Source organism: Dreissena polymorpha, chromosome 12 (assembly GCF_020536995.1).
Source record: "Dreissena polymorpha isolate Duluth1 chromosome 12, UMN_Dpol_1.0, whole genome shotgun sequence".
Classification (NCBI taxonomy): domain Eukaryota; kingdom Metazoa; phylum Mollusca; class Bivalvia; order Myida; family Dreissenidae; genus Dreissena; species Dreissena polymorpha.
Genome location: NC_068366.1, coordinates 61,484,055 through 61,506,061, shown reverse-complemented (window position 1 = coordinate 61,506,061; position 22,007 = coordinate 61,484,055). Strand labels below are relative to the sequence as shown.

Here is a 22,007-nt window from a genome sequence, read left to right as displayed (position 1 = left end):
GATCCCGTTCTTTCTCCAACCTTCCATGTCTGATTCAAATCCATGTTATGCAACTTCAAGTATTTTCAGCCATTTCAAAGATGGCGGGGATCACATCTTGTTTGCTTTATTCAACTGTCCGTTGAACTGATAGTAATCGCTTCGATGTTAAACAACACCAACAGCTAATTGGTATTAATATGTTGTGTAATGTCAATAAAGGTGTGAAAAACTTGTGTGTCAGTGTTTATTATGTGCATTCCCTATCAGAGCGATTCGGTGCGCTAATTTCAATCAGTTAAGTGCAAGCGGGATAATTATAAAATTAAAGTTATTCAAAACGATAAAAGCATTCTTACTTTGATATGATTGCAGTTTGACTATATTAAAGGAGCGGATTTGAAATATACTGCGCACAGTTTAAAACAAGTTTTTCTGTCATTTCATTAACATTCTAGTATTTAGTCATTTAATATTTCAGTTCGTGTACGAGAAATTAAATAAATATTCCAGACGATTTATTGACATGTTAACGCAGTTTACTGGTTAACAGAGATTCACTTTAATTTTTGCCCGTTATCAGAAAGTCCCCGGGAAGCACGGTTTTTACATGACGCGTATGACGCAATAAACATTTCTTTGTACATATATCGTATTGCATTCAATCCAAATTTAATTTCGCTCGTCCAATGAAAGCTCTGCCCCATAATGCACTGTTCTCTTAAAACTTCTGAAAAATGGCGTATGCATATAGTTGTTTTTATGAAATTAATAAACATATTTATCGTCATAAATTTCAAGATTATTATTTTTTTAAGTGATGTTGTAACTTTGTTGGATTATAGGATAAAAGTGCACATTAGAAAAGCGGTAGGTATACTGTTATCGATACGATTCGGTTTATATGCATGTATTTGCGGATGACAACACAGCATGGCAATACGCAGGACCTATATTATAGGCTATACTATACCTGTTTGTATAGCCCCCTGCAATAAATGAGCTCAAAACTTATAATGTGGATCCGTTTATAACGCTGTTGCGTGGCTTGGACCACGTTATCCGCGTTATATTGGAGTTACAGTGTAATGTGTTCCTTTCTCCATACTTCATGCTTGCTGATCCTGCCAGCTAAAATTAAACACTTAGAAGCAACAATATTCTTCCACTAAATGGCCCTTTATCGTCTGGAATGCATTGTTAACATGATATATACCAATATATATGAGTCAGACATTGAGAAAACCAGACTTGATGCATTTACATAAAGTATCTCCCCAGGTAAGCTTGTACAGACCACAAAGGCTAATCAGAGATGACACTATCAGCTTTATAGAATTTTTGTTTACAGGAAGTCCCTTCTACAGGAAAATCCAGTCTAGGTAGAATCTAGTTTCCCTGATTAGCCTGTGCAGACTGCAGAGGATGATAATAAACATACATTTATTAAGCTTGGTTTTCCTAGTGACCTCTAACAATATTAGCAGTAAAGGTCAGTGCACAACAGGGTGAACACAACACAAATAATTATGATAAAGCATGCTAGCTGTGTTTTTACAGCACTAACACTTGTGACAAAAGCAAACTGGATGTATTTTTTTTAGCCGTAACAAATGAGAGGTAATTACTACAAAAGCATGCAATGGCATTTCTTTTTCTATGCTAACATTGTTTAAATTAGAGTTCATGCAGGGATATGTCTTTTTCTGTTACCAAAAAAGGGAGGTAATTGTGACACAGCATGCTGGGTATGTCTTTTTCAGTGCTAACCGTAATTGATTTTTTCAAGGTCTCCATTGAGCCAGCTTTCTTCTTGGAGTGGAAAGCCGTGGATGAAAGATTTGACATGGACATGCCCACAAGAGAATAAGCCTAGAAAGGCATACAGGTTCATGGTTGAAATACAACTGCAAGTAACTTTTAAATAAATAAATTGATACATATAACTAATAGCAATCATTTGATGAAGACACTTGGTATAGATTACCATTCTGCTTCAGAGTGACAGGTCTTTGTTTACCCAGACTGACACACCCCTATGAAGCCACAGGAGCAATTGGCACTTGCAAAAAAAATCTTACCATCACGTAACACACATAATCAGACATTTTTATATTACATTAAGCTAAACCACAAGAAAATGTTAAAAAAAAATGATTCTGACTAAGGATACAAATTAGTATCTTTAGATACTGGTAGGCAATTTGATCTGTAACAAGTTTAACAAACAATTAAAATATGACAACTGACGCAATTAGAAATTTGCATGAAATCAGACATTTCCAACAAAGCCAAGGGGTTAGGTCACCCTAGCCTGATTTCTTATTTTATCATTTAACATCAAGGAAATGAAACAAGCCCAAATATGCAAATTTAAGAATTTGAGAGAGCCATATTCAAAATGTCCCCATACATGGCTCACAGGCAGCCTTTTACCACAGCTTAGAAGCAAGCGCAAACAAACCTTGCTAAAGGAACACGGCTTAATGCATGTGCGCAAAGTGTCAGCCCAGAATAGCCTGTGCAGTCTGCACAGGATAATCTGGGACAAAACTTTCCACTTTTATGGAATTTCTCGTTATAAAAAGTTTGTTCTAAACAAAAATCTAGATTGGACGGAAAGTGTTGTCCCTGATTAGACTGTTTGCAACTTCACAGGCTAATATGGGGCTACACTTTTTGCACATGCATAAAGCCCTATTTTCTCAGAGCCCAGTGCATACCTTTTTCACAGCCAGAATGTTGGCCACTGTTTGTAGTCCCTCCATCACGACCTCCACATACTCCTGCAACATGGCCGACCTGTCTCCAGCTGTACGTAACATCTCCTCACGGAAATACTCTGGGGGCTGAAGTGATATGAGAAAAAGAGTGTGAAATAGTATGAGAAATAATGTGTGAAGAAGTATGTTAAATAGTAGAAGAAATAGTATGTGAAATAGTAAATGAAATAGTTGAATGTTGCATGTACTAGATAGAATAAGAAATAGTACAACAAATAATTTGTAAAAAAGAATGTAAAACAAAGGTTTGTTGTATGAACACTGGTGACTGAAAAAGTACAAGATATAGTGATACGAGGTGAAAGATGCACATGGGGCAGAAATAGAAGTGCTTTATTTTGAAGGTGTTTCCTTAACCTACTGGGGACAAGGTGGGCTCTTTCAGACTAAAAATTCTACAAGTGACCTCCTAGACCCCCGTAAATCCAACAAGCTGTTGCAAATAATACAAGACAAAATATTTGCACGCACCCATGACCTGGAGAAGGCAAGTTCCTGGTCAAACAGGTAGAAGTTGCTGATGTTGTCAAGCGTCTTGAACACCTTGTTCTCCATCACGTCATTCACCTGCTTCTGCATCGTCTTCAGACGAGATGTCGCAGAGTGGATCTGGTGTAAAAACGCGTCTGAAAACAAACATATAAGTTGCATGAAAACTAGGCTTATTGCAGGTAAATAAAACGTTGTCCAAGAATAGACTGTGCATTGAGGCTAATCAGGGACAATACTCTCTGCTTTTACAGGGCTCAACATAAACCGAAAAACCAACTTGTCCTGCCGGGCAAGTACTTAGAAAATCTACTTGCCCTGAACTTAAAGCCGCTTGCCCAAACATGAAATATCACATTAACTGTAAACCTCATATTTTTTTAATAAAGATTACAATGATACACCCCAAAACCTTTTTTATTTTGGAACATTTAACAAAATGATTACTGCAATCAAAGTCTAATGAAAGTCTAAATTACATGCTCTTTGTTCTTTTTTGCACTTGCCTGGGCGGACAACTATAAAATAACTTGCCCGGACCCAACTTTTACTTGCCAGGGGCAATAGGACAACCGTTAATGTTGAGCCCTGTTTTATTGTATATTTTAATTAAAGTTATTCCTTTCTCAGCAAAATTAAGTAAAGGCGGAAAGCATGGTCCATGATAAGCCTGTGCAGACTGCACAGGCTAATCTAGGACAACACTTTGCGCACATACATGATTTTAATTTTATTGCAGAAAGAGGCTCATATAAGCACATGTTTGGATCACCTACCAACCATACTTTTTTTAGAAATGTTAGTGGGAAAAAACATGAAAATGACTGGAAAGTGAATCAGTATTCATTACTGTATGTTTGCATGTACTTATCTTTATAATACATAGTGTGTTATGTGATCAGTGATCATTACTTTGTTTTTGACTTGATAATATTGTATGTCCTTCGAATGGACATTTCAATGCTGGTTTAACAACAATCAGTCACAATACAACTTGACAATGTATGTGGATAACTGACAACATCCATGCAGTGACAGATGGTGGTTTGTTTTCAAGCACAAAATTAAGACACATAAAATCATGTTGCAAACTTACATTCATGGGTAATTTCAAATTACTGAAAATATATTCAACTTGAAGCATTATAATTTCATTATCAATTAAAATATTAAGCTAATATAGTTAGTTTTATTACTACACTTCCATTGCAAAAAATATGGATAAAAAACACCACTGTCTGTTGTCTATTATTTTTGATACAAAAAAGATGTTTTAAGTAAAAGACAAACTGTTAATAGTATGATCCTTTGACTAAGAACACAAATTTCCATAACAGTCTAGGTTAATTCATTTTAAAAATTGTAACTGAGAATTTATAATCATTCCATCAAACAAGCTTAAACACAGAATGATTAATAATCTAAATTCCTAATACAACTCTCAGTCTGTTATTATCAAGCCATGTGCTTTTTAATTGTTGGCGCCTAAAGCTCAAACATATCTAACAGTGTTTCTCTGCTCACCAATGTCCACTCCCCTTCATCAATGTTTCTCCTCCCCATTACCTATGATTCCCTCCCCATCACCTAGTATGTCCAAACTTCCCCACCAATGTTCCACCCACCAATATTCTCCCCCTCAACAATATACCCCCTCACCAATGTTCACCCTCCCCCACACTGAGTTTCCCCAATTGCTCCCCTCCTGCCTAACCAATGTCTCCCCTCCACAACACCAATTTTCTTCTTCTCTCTAACCAATGCCCCCACCCCCTCCCCAATACCAATGTTCTCCTTCCCCAAAACCAATTCCCCCCCTCCCCTCACCAATGCCCCCCTCCCCTCACCAATGTTCCCCCCTCCCCTTCATCAATGTGCCCTACTCACCAATGCCCCCTCCCACTCACCAATGTTCACCCTTCTCCTAACCAATGTTCTCCCTCCTCCTCACCAATGTCCCCCTCCCACTCACCCATGTTCACCCCGTCCCCTCACCAATGTCCCCCTGCCCCATACCAATGTTCATCCAACCCTATTACCAATGTACCACCCCTCAACCTTGCTAATGTTTCCCTTCCCCTAACAATATTCCCCTCCCCCTCACCAAAATTCATCCTCCCCCTCACCAATGTTCACCCCTCACCAATGTCCACCTCCCCCCTTACCAATGTCCACCTTCCCCTCACCAATGTCTCCCTAACCCTAATTCATGTCCCCCTCCTTCATACCAATTTCTCCCCCTCACCAATTCACCCCCCTCCCTTCACCCATTCCCCACCCTCACCAATGTTCACCCTCACCAATATTCACCCTCACCAATGTTCACCCCCCCCCCCCTCACCAATATACATCTTCACAAATGTTCATCCTCCTACTCACCAATGTTCATGCTGTTCCAGGCCAGGGTGTTCAATCCCGGCTGCAGCTGCTGATTGACAAACTCTGTGTGCGGTGTGAACAGGTTACGGAGCGGGTCAGGGATAGCCTCGCACACACTGCGGTACTCGTTCAGTACCAGCTCCAGGTGACTCTTGTAGCTCTTGAACCGCGATTCCTGCGCCATGATGGCTGCTGCGGATTCAGGGATCTGGATTCCGAGGCGCGTCAGCCATTTGGCCTCGTGGATCAGCTCTAGGACCCTGCAAAGTGAATGTGCCTTGTTGAACAGCAAATGGTGTCATAGAATAAACTGATCTTATAACAAATGTGTTAAGAAGATTGCTGAAACAGCTATAATTGTTTGTCGTTGTAGATAAAAACACTTTTAAAAACAACAAGACTCAAAAATTGAGTTTTCAGTGGACTGTAGAAAATAAAATGATCTTGAATCAAATGAGTTAAATTAGAACGAGTATGTTGGAATTAGTTATTGTGCATAAAAAAGATGCTAATGAAGACTAAACAACAATACAAGCTACCCAGAAATGACAGGAATAACATTATCTTCTCCTAAAAACCTAAACTGAAATGTCAATATCCATGCTTCTGTATTAACCATTATAATAAAAGAATCTTCTATGAATTTCACTCTCAGACTGAAATGACGGGTGCAAGAATATTCCTGTAAAGCTTTTTTTTGTTAATAAATATTTTCTGAGTTTTTAATATTAATTCAATCAACTTCACTCACCTTTCATCAGCATTCACTACAATCTCATTGGTGATTGGATGATGCACAAAAAGTGTAGCCCGCAGTCCATTTCGCGCGTTATCAATTCTGGCCTTCCACTGTGTAAACCAGAGGCTCTCGAAGGTCACAAGTGCAGTCGCCAGGCGATTGTAGATCTTAACGATCCTCCCAAAATCCCCCAGCTGGGTGATTGCCTTGTTGTCCCGGAAGACTTTCATTGGGTCCTCAATACGCTTGAGAAGCTGTCGTGACCAGTGAATGGCTCCTGCCACTGGAGGGGCATTGCGTACCAACTGTGGGTTTTCCTTTGACAATATTAAAGACATAATTAGCTTTGTTCTTTTCTTCACCTAAACTGGATTTTTGTTTGAAGACACTTCCTTTAAACGAAAAAATTCCAGAAAAGTGCAAAGTTTTGTCCCTGATTAGTTTGTACTGACTGCACAGGCTAATTTGGGATAACATTTTATGCACATGCATTGAGCCCAGTTTTTGCAGATGGCAGCTCAAATTATCAGAAAAGATATTCCCATATATGTCAATAATGTGCAAATTTTTCTGAAATTTTATCTCATACAGTTTCAAACTGCATTTCTCGTTAACGGGATTACCAGCTAACATGTGCAGTATTGTTAACAACAATATTAAAATGAACAATCATTCAAAAACAGTTCAGCATCACTATTGAAAAACGGGTTTAATGCATGTGCATAAAGTGTCTTCCCAGATTAGCCTGTGCAGTCCGCACAGCTTATCAGGGATAACGCTTTCTGCCAAAACCTAATTTTTTGCCACAAGGAGACTTATTTATAAAAAAAAAAACACAATAAAAGCGGAAAATGTGTCGTCCCTAAGGACCACTAAGGCTAATCTGGGATGGCACTTTACAAACATACATTAAACTCTGTTTTCCAAGAGCAAAGGGATATCAGTGTTACCTTGTGGGTCTCGTAGATTTTCTGCACTTCCTCTAGATCAGCCTCGTACCAGTTGAATATCTCCACAAACTTCTCCGCCAGGGTTGCTCGTATACCGGGACGGTTCTGCACCGACTGCAGTCTGGGGGAAGAGAAAACAGGGTCAGAAACCTGATTGGACATGTTCACATGTTTCCTACTGTTTATTCACAATAAGACATGTTTGATACCATATGAGCCTTAATCTGGGAAAACTGGGCTTAATGCATGTGCGTAAAGTGTCATCCCAGATTAGCCTATGAAGTCAACACAGGCTAATCAGTGACAACACTTTCCGCATTGCCTGGATTTTTGTTAGAAGAGACTTCCTTCAAACAAAAAATTCCATAAAAGCGGAAAGTGTTGTCACTGATAAGCCTGTGCAGACTTCACAGGCTAATCTGGAAGGACACATTTTACAAACAAGCATTTAGCCCCATTTTCCAAAAGCATGTCTCACATCGTTTGATAATTCATTTTCCCATTTTAAAATCCAATAATAGTATATCAATCCCTGCATAGTTTTTCATATAAACCATGATGCTGTACAGTACTTTATCACAGTCAAGTTTTAATTTTTTATACACCCATGTGGGCCTTAAAAAAAGTAACCCAGGTCTTCCAAAAAAGTTTGGGCTCTGATTTAATTATACATCACAAATCATTCTTGATGAGCACAGATTTTCAAATGTAAACATCCTTTTGAGATATATTTTTTATATTTGCATTATAGCATGATTGTACTTTATAAGAAAAAGTCATAGGCATGTTTCTTGGTATATTAAATATTTAGCCCCATTGCAAAGAAATGTTTGATATAAGTCTTTTACCTGGATTTTCATCACATTCTTTGGGGTGAGAAAATTACTATACCTAACATATGTCTATGGTATTTATAAATTGTTCATTCATAATTTTTTATATATTCTTCATTTAAGGACAGGCATATTTAATATTGTCACTCCATACAGCTCCATAGAGCTTTTAATACAAACAAGCTTAAATAAAATGTAAGCTGTGAAAATGGACATCACGCCGTATCCAAACAATTATGCTCCTGATATGCATCTGGGTCAGTATACTCTTATGTGTAGTCATTAGATTCACTTTAGAGACCACGAAACCTTGGGTGACTTTATAGCAGACATGGTAGCTCCTGACCAGACTGTGCATTTGCTGGCTGCATAGGGCATAATACCCATTATCGCATTTTACAGATTATATGTTAAAACATGAAAAGTCATACACTACCTAGTGACGATGTCCAGACCTTGCTGGGTTTTCATCTTACGACAGAAGATAACGTGAAGGTAGGAGGCAAGGAACCTCTCCAGGTCTCCTACAATCTTCTGGAAGCCTGAATAGTGGTCATCAAAGCGGTCCTTATCCTGAAGCATGTGGAGAAATACTGTAAAATCATTCATATTTGTTGGCATGACATTTTGCGATATTTCAAATCATGACTTTTTATGGACAAGTAAATTTCAGGATTATTGATTTTCTTTAAAAAAGAAAAGGAATTTTGCTCAGTCATTTTTTTACCGATGTGATTGTGTCAGATGTATTGATCAGCTGCTTGCATTTGACTCGACATCCAGCATGGTTTTGGTTGTTACATTCTAGCTACTTGCCTTTGACTCAACATCATGCATCGTTTTGGTTGTTACATTCTAGCTATTTGCCTTTGACTACACATCAAGCATGGTTTTGGTGGTTACATTCTAACAACTTGCCTTTGACTCGACATCCAGCATGGTTTTGGTTGTTAAATTCTAGCTATTTGCCTTTAACTACACATCAAGCATGGTTTTGGTTGTTACATTCTAGCTCTTTGCCTTCGACTACACATCAAGCATGGTTTTGGTTGATACATTCTAGCTACTTGCCTTTGACTCAACATCAAGCATGGTTTTGGTTGTTACATTCTAGCTATTTGCCTTTGACTACACATCAAGCATGGTTTAGGTTGTTACATTCTAGCTACTTGCCTTTGATTCGCCATCAAGCATGGTTTTGGTGGTTACATTCTATCTACTTGCCTTTGACTCGACATCAAGCATGGTTTTGGTTGTTACATTCTATCTACTTGCCTTCGACTACACATCAAGCATCGTTTAGGTTGTTACATTCTAGGTACTTGCCTTTGACTCGACATCAAGCATCGTTTTGGTTGTTACATTCTATCTACTTGCCTTTGACTCGACATCAAGCATCGTTTAGGTTGTTACATTCTAGCTACTTGCATTTGACTTGACATCAAGCATCGTTTAGGTTGTTACATTCTAGGTCTTTGCCTTCGACTACACATCAAGCATGGTTTTGGTTGTTACATTCTAGCTACTTGCCTTTGACTTGACATCAAGCATGGTTTTGGTGGTTACATTCTAACAACTTGCCTTTGACTCAACATTAAGCATGGTTTTGGTGGTTACATTCTAGCTACTTGCCTTTGATTCGCCATCAAGCATGGTTTTGGTTGTTACATTCTAACTACTTGCCTTTGACTCAACATCAAGCATGGTTTTGGTTGTTACGTTCTCACTCATGGCCATGGTCATGTTGGTCAGGTGCTCCCCGATGATGGTTGCTATGGCAGGACCCTCATCCTCCTCATCCTCAGGGTAGTAGTGTCCTGATAACACAAAGAGATAAATTATTAAACACTGTCATAAATATCAACTATATATATTGACATTGCCGTCAAAGATAACCCATGAAAGTGCAAGCACTTATTTCCAATCAGGTCCTTTTTAGTTTTTGCTGAAGAGACAGCATACAGAAGAGACAGTTTTGAGATACAAGGATTCCGGGCGAGATACCCTAGGTAGCTCTTTGCGAATAGATCCCTTGGTTCTTTTACGTGCTCAGTGTATAGCACCGATACACGCGAGAATTACCTGGGTTTCATACCAGGACATCTCTAGTTGGGTGGGAAACACTTGAAGCATTTCTGAAATATCCAGAGCCCTGGTCAGGAATTGACCACCGCACCACCACCCTATAATCATTTCCTTGAGAAATCTATGTTTAATGCTTAAAATCTGGTCAATTAAGAAATATAAGCAGAGTAACTCCACTTTAATATAAATTGCCTTTGTGCAAGGGACAAAGGCCACTTGACGTACAATGTTTTAATAATAAATCTTGACCTTATATGTTCAATAAGTAGCTTTGTGTGTATTGCAGACAACTTAAACTAAGAATGGTATGGTAATATGAATTATTATTCTGTATTATATATTTATAAAGTTTTCAAAACTTGTTTTGAATATGAAGAATATTTTGATTAACTTTCTAGACGACTGCCCTTATTTTTTTGTAAGATTAAGAGTCTCTGCATACAAATCCAATCTGGCAGATAAACTCAGAATAACATTTCACGAGATGAACTCTATTTCGAAGATGAATACCATTTTGCATATGCAGCTGTTACACTGAGTTAAGATAAAACTATATTAGCCGTACATTTTAAACCAACCCATCTGTAAATTTATTCCACAAGTTACTAGTTTAATGTGAAATATCAATAATTTATTATGTGTTTAAATTTATCAAAGAAGCTTTTGTTAAAAGAAATGCAATTCTTAATAAAACTGTTCAATAAACTTCAGTACCGCCTTGATAGAACCTAACTGTTCTTACCATCAATTGCATTTTTTTTGTATTCTTAAATGACTATTATTTGTTATTTAATGTAATGTCGTTATGGCTAGTAACGTGACAGAGAATACTGTGTGTATTTAAGAATGAAGACAATGTTCATTTGTATAAGTCTAAACAAGAGCTTGTCACAGTAGTGCCAAATCCCTGCCGATATATGTTTGCTTGTATGACAACATTTGTTTTAGAGAGAAGAATAAGATTTGTAAAACATGGCACCTGTAATCAAAAACTAAGGCCGAAAGAGTTATGGTTCATGTTCACTGCACTTCTCCTAGTTGCCATCTGTTTTTATTTCTAGTTTTAAGTAAATCCCTTCAGTAGATTTAGAGTTATGCTCCGGACATTTTTTTTTTAAATTGAATAAAGGGAGATAATTCAAGAACTAAAGTTGATAGAGTTATGGTTCTTAGTCACTGCACTTCTCCTACTTGCCATCTTTTTATATTTCAAGTTATAAGTTAATCCCTTAAGTAGATTTAGAGTTATGCTCCGGACAAAAATTTACTTTGAAATGAAATAAAGGGAGATTATTCAAAAACTAAGGTAGATAGAGTTATGGTTCTTAGTCACTGCACTTCTCCTACTTGCCATCTGTTTATATTTAAAGTTTTAAGTAATCCCTTCAGTAGATTTAGAGTTATGCACCGGACAAAAATTTACTTTGAAATTAAATAAAAAGATAAATAAAAAACTAAGGTAGATAGAGTTATGGTTCTTAGTCACTGCACTACACCTACTTGCCATCTATTTATATTTCAAGTTTCAAGTAAATCCCTTCAGTGGATTTAGAGTTATGCTCCGGACAAGAATTTAGTTTGAAATTATATAAAGGGAGATAATTCAAAAACTAAGGTAGATAGAGTTATGGTTCTTGGTGACTGCACTTCTTCTAGTTGCCATATGTTTATATTCTAAGTTTAAAGTAAATCCATTGAATAGATTTGGAGTTATGCTCTGGACAAAGTTTCGGATGGACGCACAGACGGACAGAGACTATTACTATATCCCCTCCGAAAAAAAAATTGGCGGGGATAATAAACTGTCTGTCAATCTGTCTGTCTGTCTGTCTATCTGTCTGTCTGTGAAACAAAAAAGAGCCCTGTTCTTGGAAAACCAGGCTTAATGCAAGAGCGCAAAGTGTTGTCCCAGATAAGCCTGTTTAGTTTGCACAGGCTCATCAGGAACAACAATTTCCGCCTGGACTTGATTTTCCTTTATAGATATTTTCTTTCAATGACTAATTCCATCAAAGCGGAAAGTGTCATCCCACACAGGCTAATATGGGACGACACTTAACGCACATACATTAAGCCCCTTTTCCCCAGAGTGCGTCTTAAATCCTAGTTTACAAAAAACGCTACTCACTGAGTGTAGCCAGTTCAGTCTCTGTGAGTCCCTGCTGATTAGTGGTAACATCGTGACTATCATCTCCCCGCTCGAGTACGTTATCGAGGCGGGCAGTCCTCGACTCTCCCCCCTCCTCCTCACCCTCCTCCAATATCTCCTCATCCTCGGCTATAACGCGAAGAGAGCGGTCAGGGGAGGTCATCTTCACATGCACTGCAGCCAGGTCTGGGTCCTCATCCTCAAACTCAACTGCAGTAGGAATGATACATATGAGCCTCTTTCTTGGAAAACTATGCTTAATCCATGTGCATTTTAAGTGTTGTACCAGATTAGCCTGTGCAGTATACACAGGCTATTTAGGCATGACACTTTCTGCCTAAACTGGATTTTTGTTTAGAACACAATTTCCTTTAAACAAACAATTCCTTACAACCAGAAAGTGTAGTCTCTGATTAGCCTCTGCAGACTGCACAGGCTTATATAGGACAACACTTAACCCTTTGCATGCTGGGAAATTTGTCGTCTGCTAAAATGTCATCTGCTGAATTTCTAAAATTAGCATTTTCTTCGATTTTTTTCAAAAAATACTATCAGAATAACAAACAGTTTGGATCCTGATGAGACACCACGTTTTGTGGCGCCTCATCTGGATCCAAACTGTTTGCAAAGGCCTTCAAAATTCGGATCCCGCACTGAAAGGGTTAAGGCACATGCATTAGGCCAAGTTTTTCCAGAACAAGGCACATATCTTATTTTAAGTAGGAATGATACATATCTCAACTGTAGAAGGAATGATACATATCTCAACTGTAATAATAACTATACATATCTCATATACTTTAATATTTATTTAAGTTCTAAATTGTTGGCATGTTTAAAGTATTTTGTGCATTATTAATCCTACAACACAGCATGCTAATGGTTAAACTCATTAAGGTTAATGTAGCATATTACAATAACTACAAATTTTTTATATTGAATGTCATGCAAAATGACCACTCAAAAAAGACTAGTTACATATACAATTAATCCATTTAACAATGCAAGGACTGATTGTAAAACTGGTTTAATTAAGCGTTTAATATTTCCATGAAATATACACCAGTTGCGCATTCAACCCTCAATTTGTACAATCCGATAAAAGCTTAAAAAGTTAAAAAATGAAATAATTAATTCTACATTTCTACACAATTTCAAACAAGAGTGTCACCCACCACCTTGTCACAAAATATGCCCATTTAAAGGCCTGTGTTACATGACTCAAGTTTGATGATGAAATAAAACTATTTGAGTAAGGCAGCGGACAGCATTTATCCTGCAAATTTCAGTCAGTTATTCAAGTAGCGCTACAGACTGGTTATTGTACTTGTCAGAAATTATATGCACACAAACATTCTGATCAAGTCTGATAAATGATGCGATTCAAACTAGATGAGTACGTAAGAGGGAAGTCAAGGTTTATTACTCAGAAGTGCTTCCTGGGAACTGGCTGGTTATCAAACTTGGTGGAGATATTACGCCTACAAAGTTTTAATTTGATCTGATATTAACTGAGTTAAAGAGTGTTTAATTTCAATTTTTCCTTTTTTTCATATTTAAATGGCCATTATTCCTAAGTACTACAGGCAATCTTGCTGGTTATCCAACTTGATGATTAGCTTTAAACTGTTTGAGTGGAGAAGGTTAAGCTTGCCATTGTTTAATTATTATATAAGGACCCTACAGATGTACTTAACGTGGCCTTGTGGATATGGTGTCCGCCTTGCGCACGGGAGGTCATGGGCTCAATCCCCACTGTGGGAGCTCCGTTCTTTAGATCTCCCACATAGACACCTAGTACTGGTTCTAGGCCCAAGAAACGGACTCGAGAGCATTTAAAATAAGCCTTAGGCTTTTGACGCAATCAAGCTAAAATAAATAGGTTTAAACTAAGTGATCTTGCTGGTTATCGAACAAGGCCAAAATATAATGAGTACAATTATTATCACCAAGTTCCACAATGATTTGATTGAGACTGTTAAAGTAAATGACCAGACATGGATGTAATGGATGCCAACCACCCTCTCATTACAGGTGTTCCCATAATATGCATGCCTCACTTTTTAAAACAGGCTTATAGACATGTTTATCAATTGCAAATAACATTTCTAAAATTAGTTAATATTGATATTGTCATGCAAGCTTATTGAAACCAGTAAAACAGTGTGTGTAAATGATTATTTCAAATTATTCATGTCAAATCAAAATATGGATGATTCCAAGTAATATGTAAGCCTAAACTTACGCCCAATATTTTTAATGCATAATTTATGATTATGGACCAAGACAAAAACATTGTCTCTCAAATACGTTAAAAGGTTAATATTATCATTATTTGTTAAAAAACGAACCAATAAAATCTATAAGAAATCAAAATTACTTGCACATACAGTACAATTTTAATAAGCACAAAATAAAATATAAGCTGCAAAGTTTCATTTCAGCATTAACAGATCACTTTTTCAAAGCACACAGTTCAAATTTCATTACCAGTCTTTACAACTCTTGTCTCCACTACAAAGTGTATAGAAACTCTAAAATAATTCAGGTTACTTAAAAATATCTTACAAACAATAATTTTCAAAATGAAAAGACATTTCAAATTTCAAACTTTACATAATACAGTCCAACCTTGTTTTTTTTAGGATGCTGGGACCAAGAAAAGTACTTTGAAATATTTATATCAAACATTTCTATGTAATCTTAACAATAGCCATGCATATACAATTATAAATTTGTTAGTGACCTCTTTAACACACGTACGGTTATTCCGCATTTAAAATGTCTAAAATCACAATGAGTTTTAACATTATTATTACTATTATTATTCTTTTTCTTCTTCTTCCTAGTATACTACATTTCATTCATTTGTTTAATGTGATAAAGTTTGCATTAATCTTAATAATAATGATTTTTACGCTGCAAGATGATAAAAGCAATTCACTCTTACCCTTAAATATACAAAGTTGTGAAATCAAACGACGAAAACAACAATTGTAAAACTTGTGAAAATAGACTTTTAACTCACGGTGCAGTTCAATTAATCACTTGATAAATAGGCATCAAAACTCATTAATGGTTTTGAAATAGTGATAATTTTAAATAGCAAGTTTGAATGAAACATTAAGATTCTAGTTCATTTTGAAGGTCAAAATTGAGACTGAAAAAATACTTTAAATCAACAACGAATCGGTTTAACGATGTTTGAAATAAGGGTGATCAACCGTATTTTCCAGACTTGAAAAGACATTTTCAAACTTCAATTACTTACAATAACTAAGATTATAAAACTAATCTTGACATTGGTTACTTTACCAAACTTCTATATTCTGATATTTTTTTTAATTAATAAAAAAGAATCAATGTGTTACTTCTATTCTATGCTGTAAAGATAATATCTATGAACAGTAACTACTATAGGGAACTAAAGTCTATGGCGGGATCATAACTATAAGTTTTCCATCTAAATTTTTGGTTAATTCCATATCATGGTTTATTCACAAATATTGTGGAAAAAATCATCTGGGTCAAAGAAATATAATTCTACCCATGCCGTCCAGACAGAGATGATGGGCATAAAAAACTTTTTTGTATTAAAATTTGTTTGCAATTTTGGGTTTGATAATAAAGAACCACTATTTAATTTGTTTTCAAACCTTAGTAAATATGTGCCAATGTGATTCTAAAATAAGCTTTATTCTCATGTTAACAAATAATATCATTATGACAACATATTAGAATAACAAACATGAAATTTACCAAATATTGTTGGTTGGCTAAACTAGTTTTCCTCTCATGTTTTGTATCGTAGTTACATAAATAACTAAATAAAGACAGAGCACTGTTAAACACTACAAAGACATTGCCCACTGGACTACACAATAAAGCTATGTTTTACCATGATCCTTTGTCTTCTCTGAAGAAAATATCAAAATATCATGAGACAAGTTTGTTTCTTTCACATATAAACTTTTTTCTTAACAGTTACACTTATATTGATTATATCTCTAACACGTAAGCTCATAATGTTATTATCTCTAACAGGTAAGCCCATAATGTTATTATCTCTTATAGGTAAACTCATAATGTTATTATCTCTAACAGGTAAGCTCATAATGTTATTATCTCTAACATGTAAGCTCATAATGTTATTATCTCTAACAGGTAAGCTCATAATGTTATTATCTCTTATAGGTAAACACATAATGTTATTATCTATTATAGGTAAGCTCATAATGTTATTATCTCTAACAGGTAAGCCCATAATGTTATTATCTCTAACAGGTAAGCTCATCATGTTATTATCTCTTATAGGTAAACTAATAATGTTATTATCTCTTATATATAGGTAAACTCATAATGTTTTTATATCTAACAGGTAAGCTCATAATGTTATACTCTATAACAGGTAAGTTTATAATGTTATTATATATAACAGGTAAGCTCATAATGTTATTATCTCTAACAGCTAAGCTCATAATGTTATTATCTCTTATAGGTAAACTCATAATGTTATTATCTCTTATAGGTAAACACATAATGTTATTATCTCTAACAGGTAAACTCATAATGTTATTATCTCTAACAGGTAAACTCATAATGGTATTATCTCTAACAGGTAAACTCATAATGGTATTATCTCTAACAGGTAAACTCATAATGGTATTATCTCTATTAGGTAAACTCATATTGAAATTATCTCTGACTTTTTAAGGATTATTAACAGCAAATTAACTTATGAGTGTTTTCTTTAAAAAAAATAGTGTGAGTTTATAAAATAATATAAACTAGAGCTTTGTCACAGACGTGACGAGTACCCCCACATGCCGCATTGACACATAATATTTTGCATGTCGTCTTCACAAAAAACAGCGGACACCATGCTCAATTTTTAAAACGCACTAATGACCCATTGACCTAGTTTTTGACCCAGAAAGGCCCATGTTCTAACTTGGCCTTAAGATCATCTCCATAAAACTTCTGACCAAGTTTGGTGAAGATCGGATGAAAACTACTTAAATTAGAGAGCGGACAACATGCTGAATGTTTAAAACGCACTAAGTGACCCCGTGACCTAGTTTTTGACCCGGAAAAGCCCATGTTCGAACTTGGCCTAGACATCATGTAGATACAACTTCTGACCAAGTTTGGTGAAGATCGGATGAAAACTACTTGAATTAGAGAGTGGACACTTAATACGGACCGACAGACAGACCGACAGACTGACCGACAGACAAGTTCACTCCTATATACCCCCCTAAACTTCGTTTGTCGGGGTATAAAAAAACAAAAACAAATGCACATACTGTCTGTGCAAATCCAATGTTACCACTGGCTTAAAAATCCTCAGAAGTATTCAAATTATTTTCAATTTGGCCATCTGCTAAGGTTAAATATAAAAGGAGGAAAAATGTCTTATGCCTGATGCTGAACTTTCTAGCTACTGAAAAATTTGGCTGTAGACAGATCCAGTCCTGGTATCAGCAAGTCATATATAACATAAAATCCACCACTTTTGTGTCATAAACATTCAGGTTTTGGTTTATAATTGCCAGATTTAACCGTCTCTTGCGTGCAAAAACACAATAAGAATTTTGCCTGCCAATGAAAATCCAAAATAATCTGTAATTTCATTTGACCTACTTTGAGGTTTAGGTTTAAAAACAACAAGAGCTGTCAGAGGACAGCGCGCTCGACTATTCGAGTGCTTGACAGTATAACGTAAGCCATCATGGGGAATTGTTCATATACAATAATTTAATAGACGATCTTTCAAAATTAAAAAAAAGGGATTTGTTTTTATTTTTTTATTTTTTTTTGGGGGGGGGGGGGGGGGTAGGGGGGGTTGAGAGGGGGGTATAATGTGGGGTGTGGTCATTTATTAGATGATCTTTCAAAAATAAAAAAAGGAAAAAAATAAAAAATAAATGTGGGGGGGGGGAGGGGGGGGGGGGGCAGGGATTCTGGGTTGGGGCGTGGGGTATTTTTTGGGTGGAATCCATTGTGCTATTCAGGTAAGTGTTGTTTTGTCAAAGCATTAATAAAATCTGATCATAGATAAAGAAGTTAAGGCAATGTAACTAAAGTAATATGCATATTATAATGGAAAAAGGGCCATAATTCTTACAAAATGCTTGATACAGTTGTCTGCTCTTGTTTATAGATTGGGGTCATGTTGGTAAAGAAGTTTGCAAAATATGAAAGCAATATGTCAAAGGACATTGAAAATATTTGAGGTGGTACGCAAACTTTAACATAGATTTATCAATAATATGCATATTCTAAGAGGAAAAGGGATCATAATTATTACAAAATGCTTGATAGAGTTGTATGCTCTTGTGTATAGGTTGGGGTCATGTTGGTAAAGAAGTATGCAAAATATGAAAGCAATATGTCAAGGGACATTGAAAATATTTGGGGTGGTACACAAACTTTAACATTTGCTGCATATTCTAAGTGGAAAAGGGGCCGTAATTAATACAAAATGCTTGATAGAGTTGTCTGCTCTTGTTTATAGGTTGGGGTCATGTTGGTAAAGAAGTATGCAAAATATGAAAGCAATATGTCAAGGGACATTGAAAATATTTGGGGTAGAATGCAAACTTTAACATTTGCACGCAAACGCCAACGCACACGCCGGGGTGAGTAGGATAGCTCCACTATATATATTTCATATATAATAGTCAAGCTAAAAATCCTACCATTGTCTCCCACTTTTTTTCCAAATAATCCAGCCATTTTCTATAACCTACTTAAATGTTTTGGATGCCAAAAATCATCCCAACAGTTTGTATGACATACGTAGAGACCCATTGGTTTCCTCCACCAAAATCCTACAATTTTCCCATGATCTACACTTTCAGGTTTTGGAGATTGCCAAAAGGTCCCGCTATTTTCTTATGAACCCACATTGAGCTTTTACTTTGTCCCCTCCCCCTATCCCTATTCAAAAATCTCATTTTCTTTGACCTGATTAGAATGAAGTTTCAGCTCTCAACTATAACACATTTTGAAGTATTGGCTTGCACAAACAAAAAAATTAGTTTCCAAATGATATATTCTTATGTTAACATGTGACTTTGTGAACAGCGTTCTGGGAAATCTGGAATTAACCCTTTGCATGCTGGGAAATTTGTAGTCTGCTAAAATGTCGTCTGCTGAATTTCTAAAATTATCGTTGAGTGACCCGAATCGACGCTGCCCTAATTCGACGCATTTTTTGTTTTGCCTTTGTTTGATACATAAGCGACATCCATTGACGTCATACAATAGCACATGGTACTCTACGCACAATTTACTATAGTTATTGTGTGTTATGTGGAAAATAGCGGGTTAAAAGGTAAGATATGGTTGATCGGTTTGCAATTGATGGATTTAATGCAAAACTTTTGAACACTTTACACCCAATTGTCTTTGTTAATAAGACCGTGGGATAATTCATCGGTTTCGTCTGCAAAAGTTCACTATTTCATTCATAAGTCACGTGACTGCCATTTGACAAAACATCGTATAAATAAATTTATTTTCACTATGAAAAAGGTGTACGCGTAAACTTTGATTTGAAGTCCGGATATGTTTTTGGTTATGCTGTAATACAATTTTAAATATATGTAGCAAGTGTTTATGTTGGTAATTGCATATTATGTTTATTACTAATTTTCATTTAATTAATTATAAGTGCAGGTTCCACAAAAGAAGTACAGGTTATATTCACATATCTTCCATACACACAGCTTATGACAGGGTTGCTGACACAGGCCCCTAGTAAAACCACTGCCAGACAGTATGGCATCACACAATTAAAAATCTTAATTGATTTAATTAATTTCAGTTTCACATTACTTTTACAGCAATTACAAATTTAAGTACAAAAACCATGAGTTAATATTTTATTCATTCAGTCTCCACAGGAGTGATATTTACATTGAAATCATGTAACCAATCAGATGCGTCGTTTTAGGGCACTCTTAACAGATATGGCCGCCGTTACATAGACTTGGGTCATATCGTTTTTCAACGAATTTTTGTTGATAGCACAATCAATTGAATTTAAAATGTGTAAATAAAAGGTACATGTGTAATGAAATAACAAAATTAATTACATAAATCCCTATATTGAGCAACAAAACTTCAACAAACTGCTTGTATGCGTCGAAATTGGGCACTCGAGGATAGCATTTTCTTTGATTTTTTTCAAAGAATACTATCAGAATAGCAAACAGTTTGGATCCTGATGAGACGCCACGTTCTGTGGCGTCTCATCTGGATCCAAACTGTTTGCAAAGGTCTTCAAAATTCGGTTCCAGCACTCAAAGGGTTAAAGCATGTGTGTAAAGTGTATTCCCAGATAAGCCTGTGCAAATGCACAGGTTAATCAGGGACAACACTTTCCGCTTTTATGGAATTTTTCGTTTAAAGTATGTCTCTTCTTAACAAAAATCTAGTCTCAGTGGAAAGTGTCGTCCTAGATTAGCTTGTAAAGTCCGTACATGCATGAATCCCAGTTTTACCAAAAGAGGCTCAAACGTTCCTTCCATTTCCCAAGTACCTACTTGTAGGTTTCTGTTTGCCATCATCCTGTTTCTTGTACTTGCGCCACTCCTCCTGCTCAGTGCCGTCATCAATCACAAGGTCTTCCTTGCGGGGCTTGGGAACCCCTTGGGTCGATTTCACCATCCTGAAAAGAGTGCAATTATTATTGTGGGTTTAATGCCGGTGCGTAAAGTGTTGTCCCGGATTAGCATGTTCAGTCTGCAAGGCTAATCAGGGACAACACTTTCTGCATGAGCTTGGTTTACGCTATAAAGAAACTTCCTTTACAAAAAAATCCAATAAAAAAAGGGAAGCCTGTGCAAACAAATTTTGGCTTATGTTAGTTATGACAAACATGTAATCTTTAGGTTAAAAATGCATATATAGTAAGATGAGTCTATTATACCCAAGCAAAATTAAAATTATGAGATTTAGACAAAGAGTATGTGAAGTGCCATAAAAAAAGTTTGAAAGGAAACAGCTTTATTATGTCCCCATGTGACCTTGACATTCACCAAAGTCTAGAACTCAATTGATGCATGTTACTTTACCTTATCACAAGGTGATCATTTTTGACATGTCATTTTGAAAGTTGCTTATGTTTGATAAGTTTCAGTCTGATCAATATTGAATGAATGCATACTGTATGAATAGGATGTAGGAACTTAGATACCGACAGACTGAAAAGTGCAAGAATATATGACTCTGACTTTGTGCTGGCAAACAAATTAAGCGATTTATTTTCAATTAAGGATATACAATAATTATTTAAGTATTACTTATCAAATAAAATGCTTTGAGAATAAACAGCTCATGATACACAATATACAATACATAGGGCAACTGTCATGTAACAAAGGATAGTATTGCTTCAATAATTGAAATATGAATCCCGATCTGGGAAAACGGGACTTAACTCTTTCAATGCTGGAACCGAATCATGAAGGCCTTTGCAAACAGTTTGGATCCAGATGAGAACGTGGCGTCTCATCAGGATCCAAACTGTTTGCTATTCTGATAGTATTCTTCCTCACAGACTCATCAGGGATGACCCATTCCACTTTTGTGATATGTTCAAAAGAAGTCTTT

General features: G+C 36.1%; 1 protein-coding gene across 1 annotated transcript in view; it reads right to left on the bottom strand.

Moving 5' to 3' along the window:
• The window catches only part of LOC127852659 (uncharacterized), a 45,445-nt gene that overhangs the window by 4,881 nt on the left and 18,557 nt on the right, over positions 1–22,007 (bottom strand). Inside the window, exons 9-17 of the mRNA XM_052386610.1 lie at positions 20,939–21,063; positions 12,366–12,596; positions 9,836–9,969; positions 8,589–8,725; positions 7,320–7,440; positions 6,382–6,686; positions 5,631–5,890; positions 3,234–3,388; positions 2,703–2,828 (exon numbers count right to left, since the gene is read on the bottom strand). Of these exons, the coding sequence (XP_052242570.1) occupies positions 2,703–2,828; positions 3,234–3,388; positions 5,631–5,890; positions 6,382–6,686; positions 7,320–7,440; positions 8,589–8,725; positions 9,836–9,969; positions 12,366–12,596; positions 20,939–21,063 (1,594 nt within the window). The remainder of the gene's footprint in view (positions 1–2,702; positions 2,829–3,233; positions 3,389–5,630; positions 5,891–6,381; positions 6,687–7,319; positions 7,441–8,588; positions 8,726–9,835; positions 9,970–12,365; positions 12,597–20,938; positions 21,064–22,007) is intronic.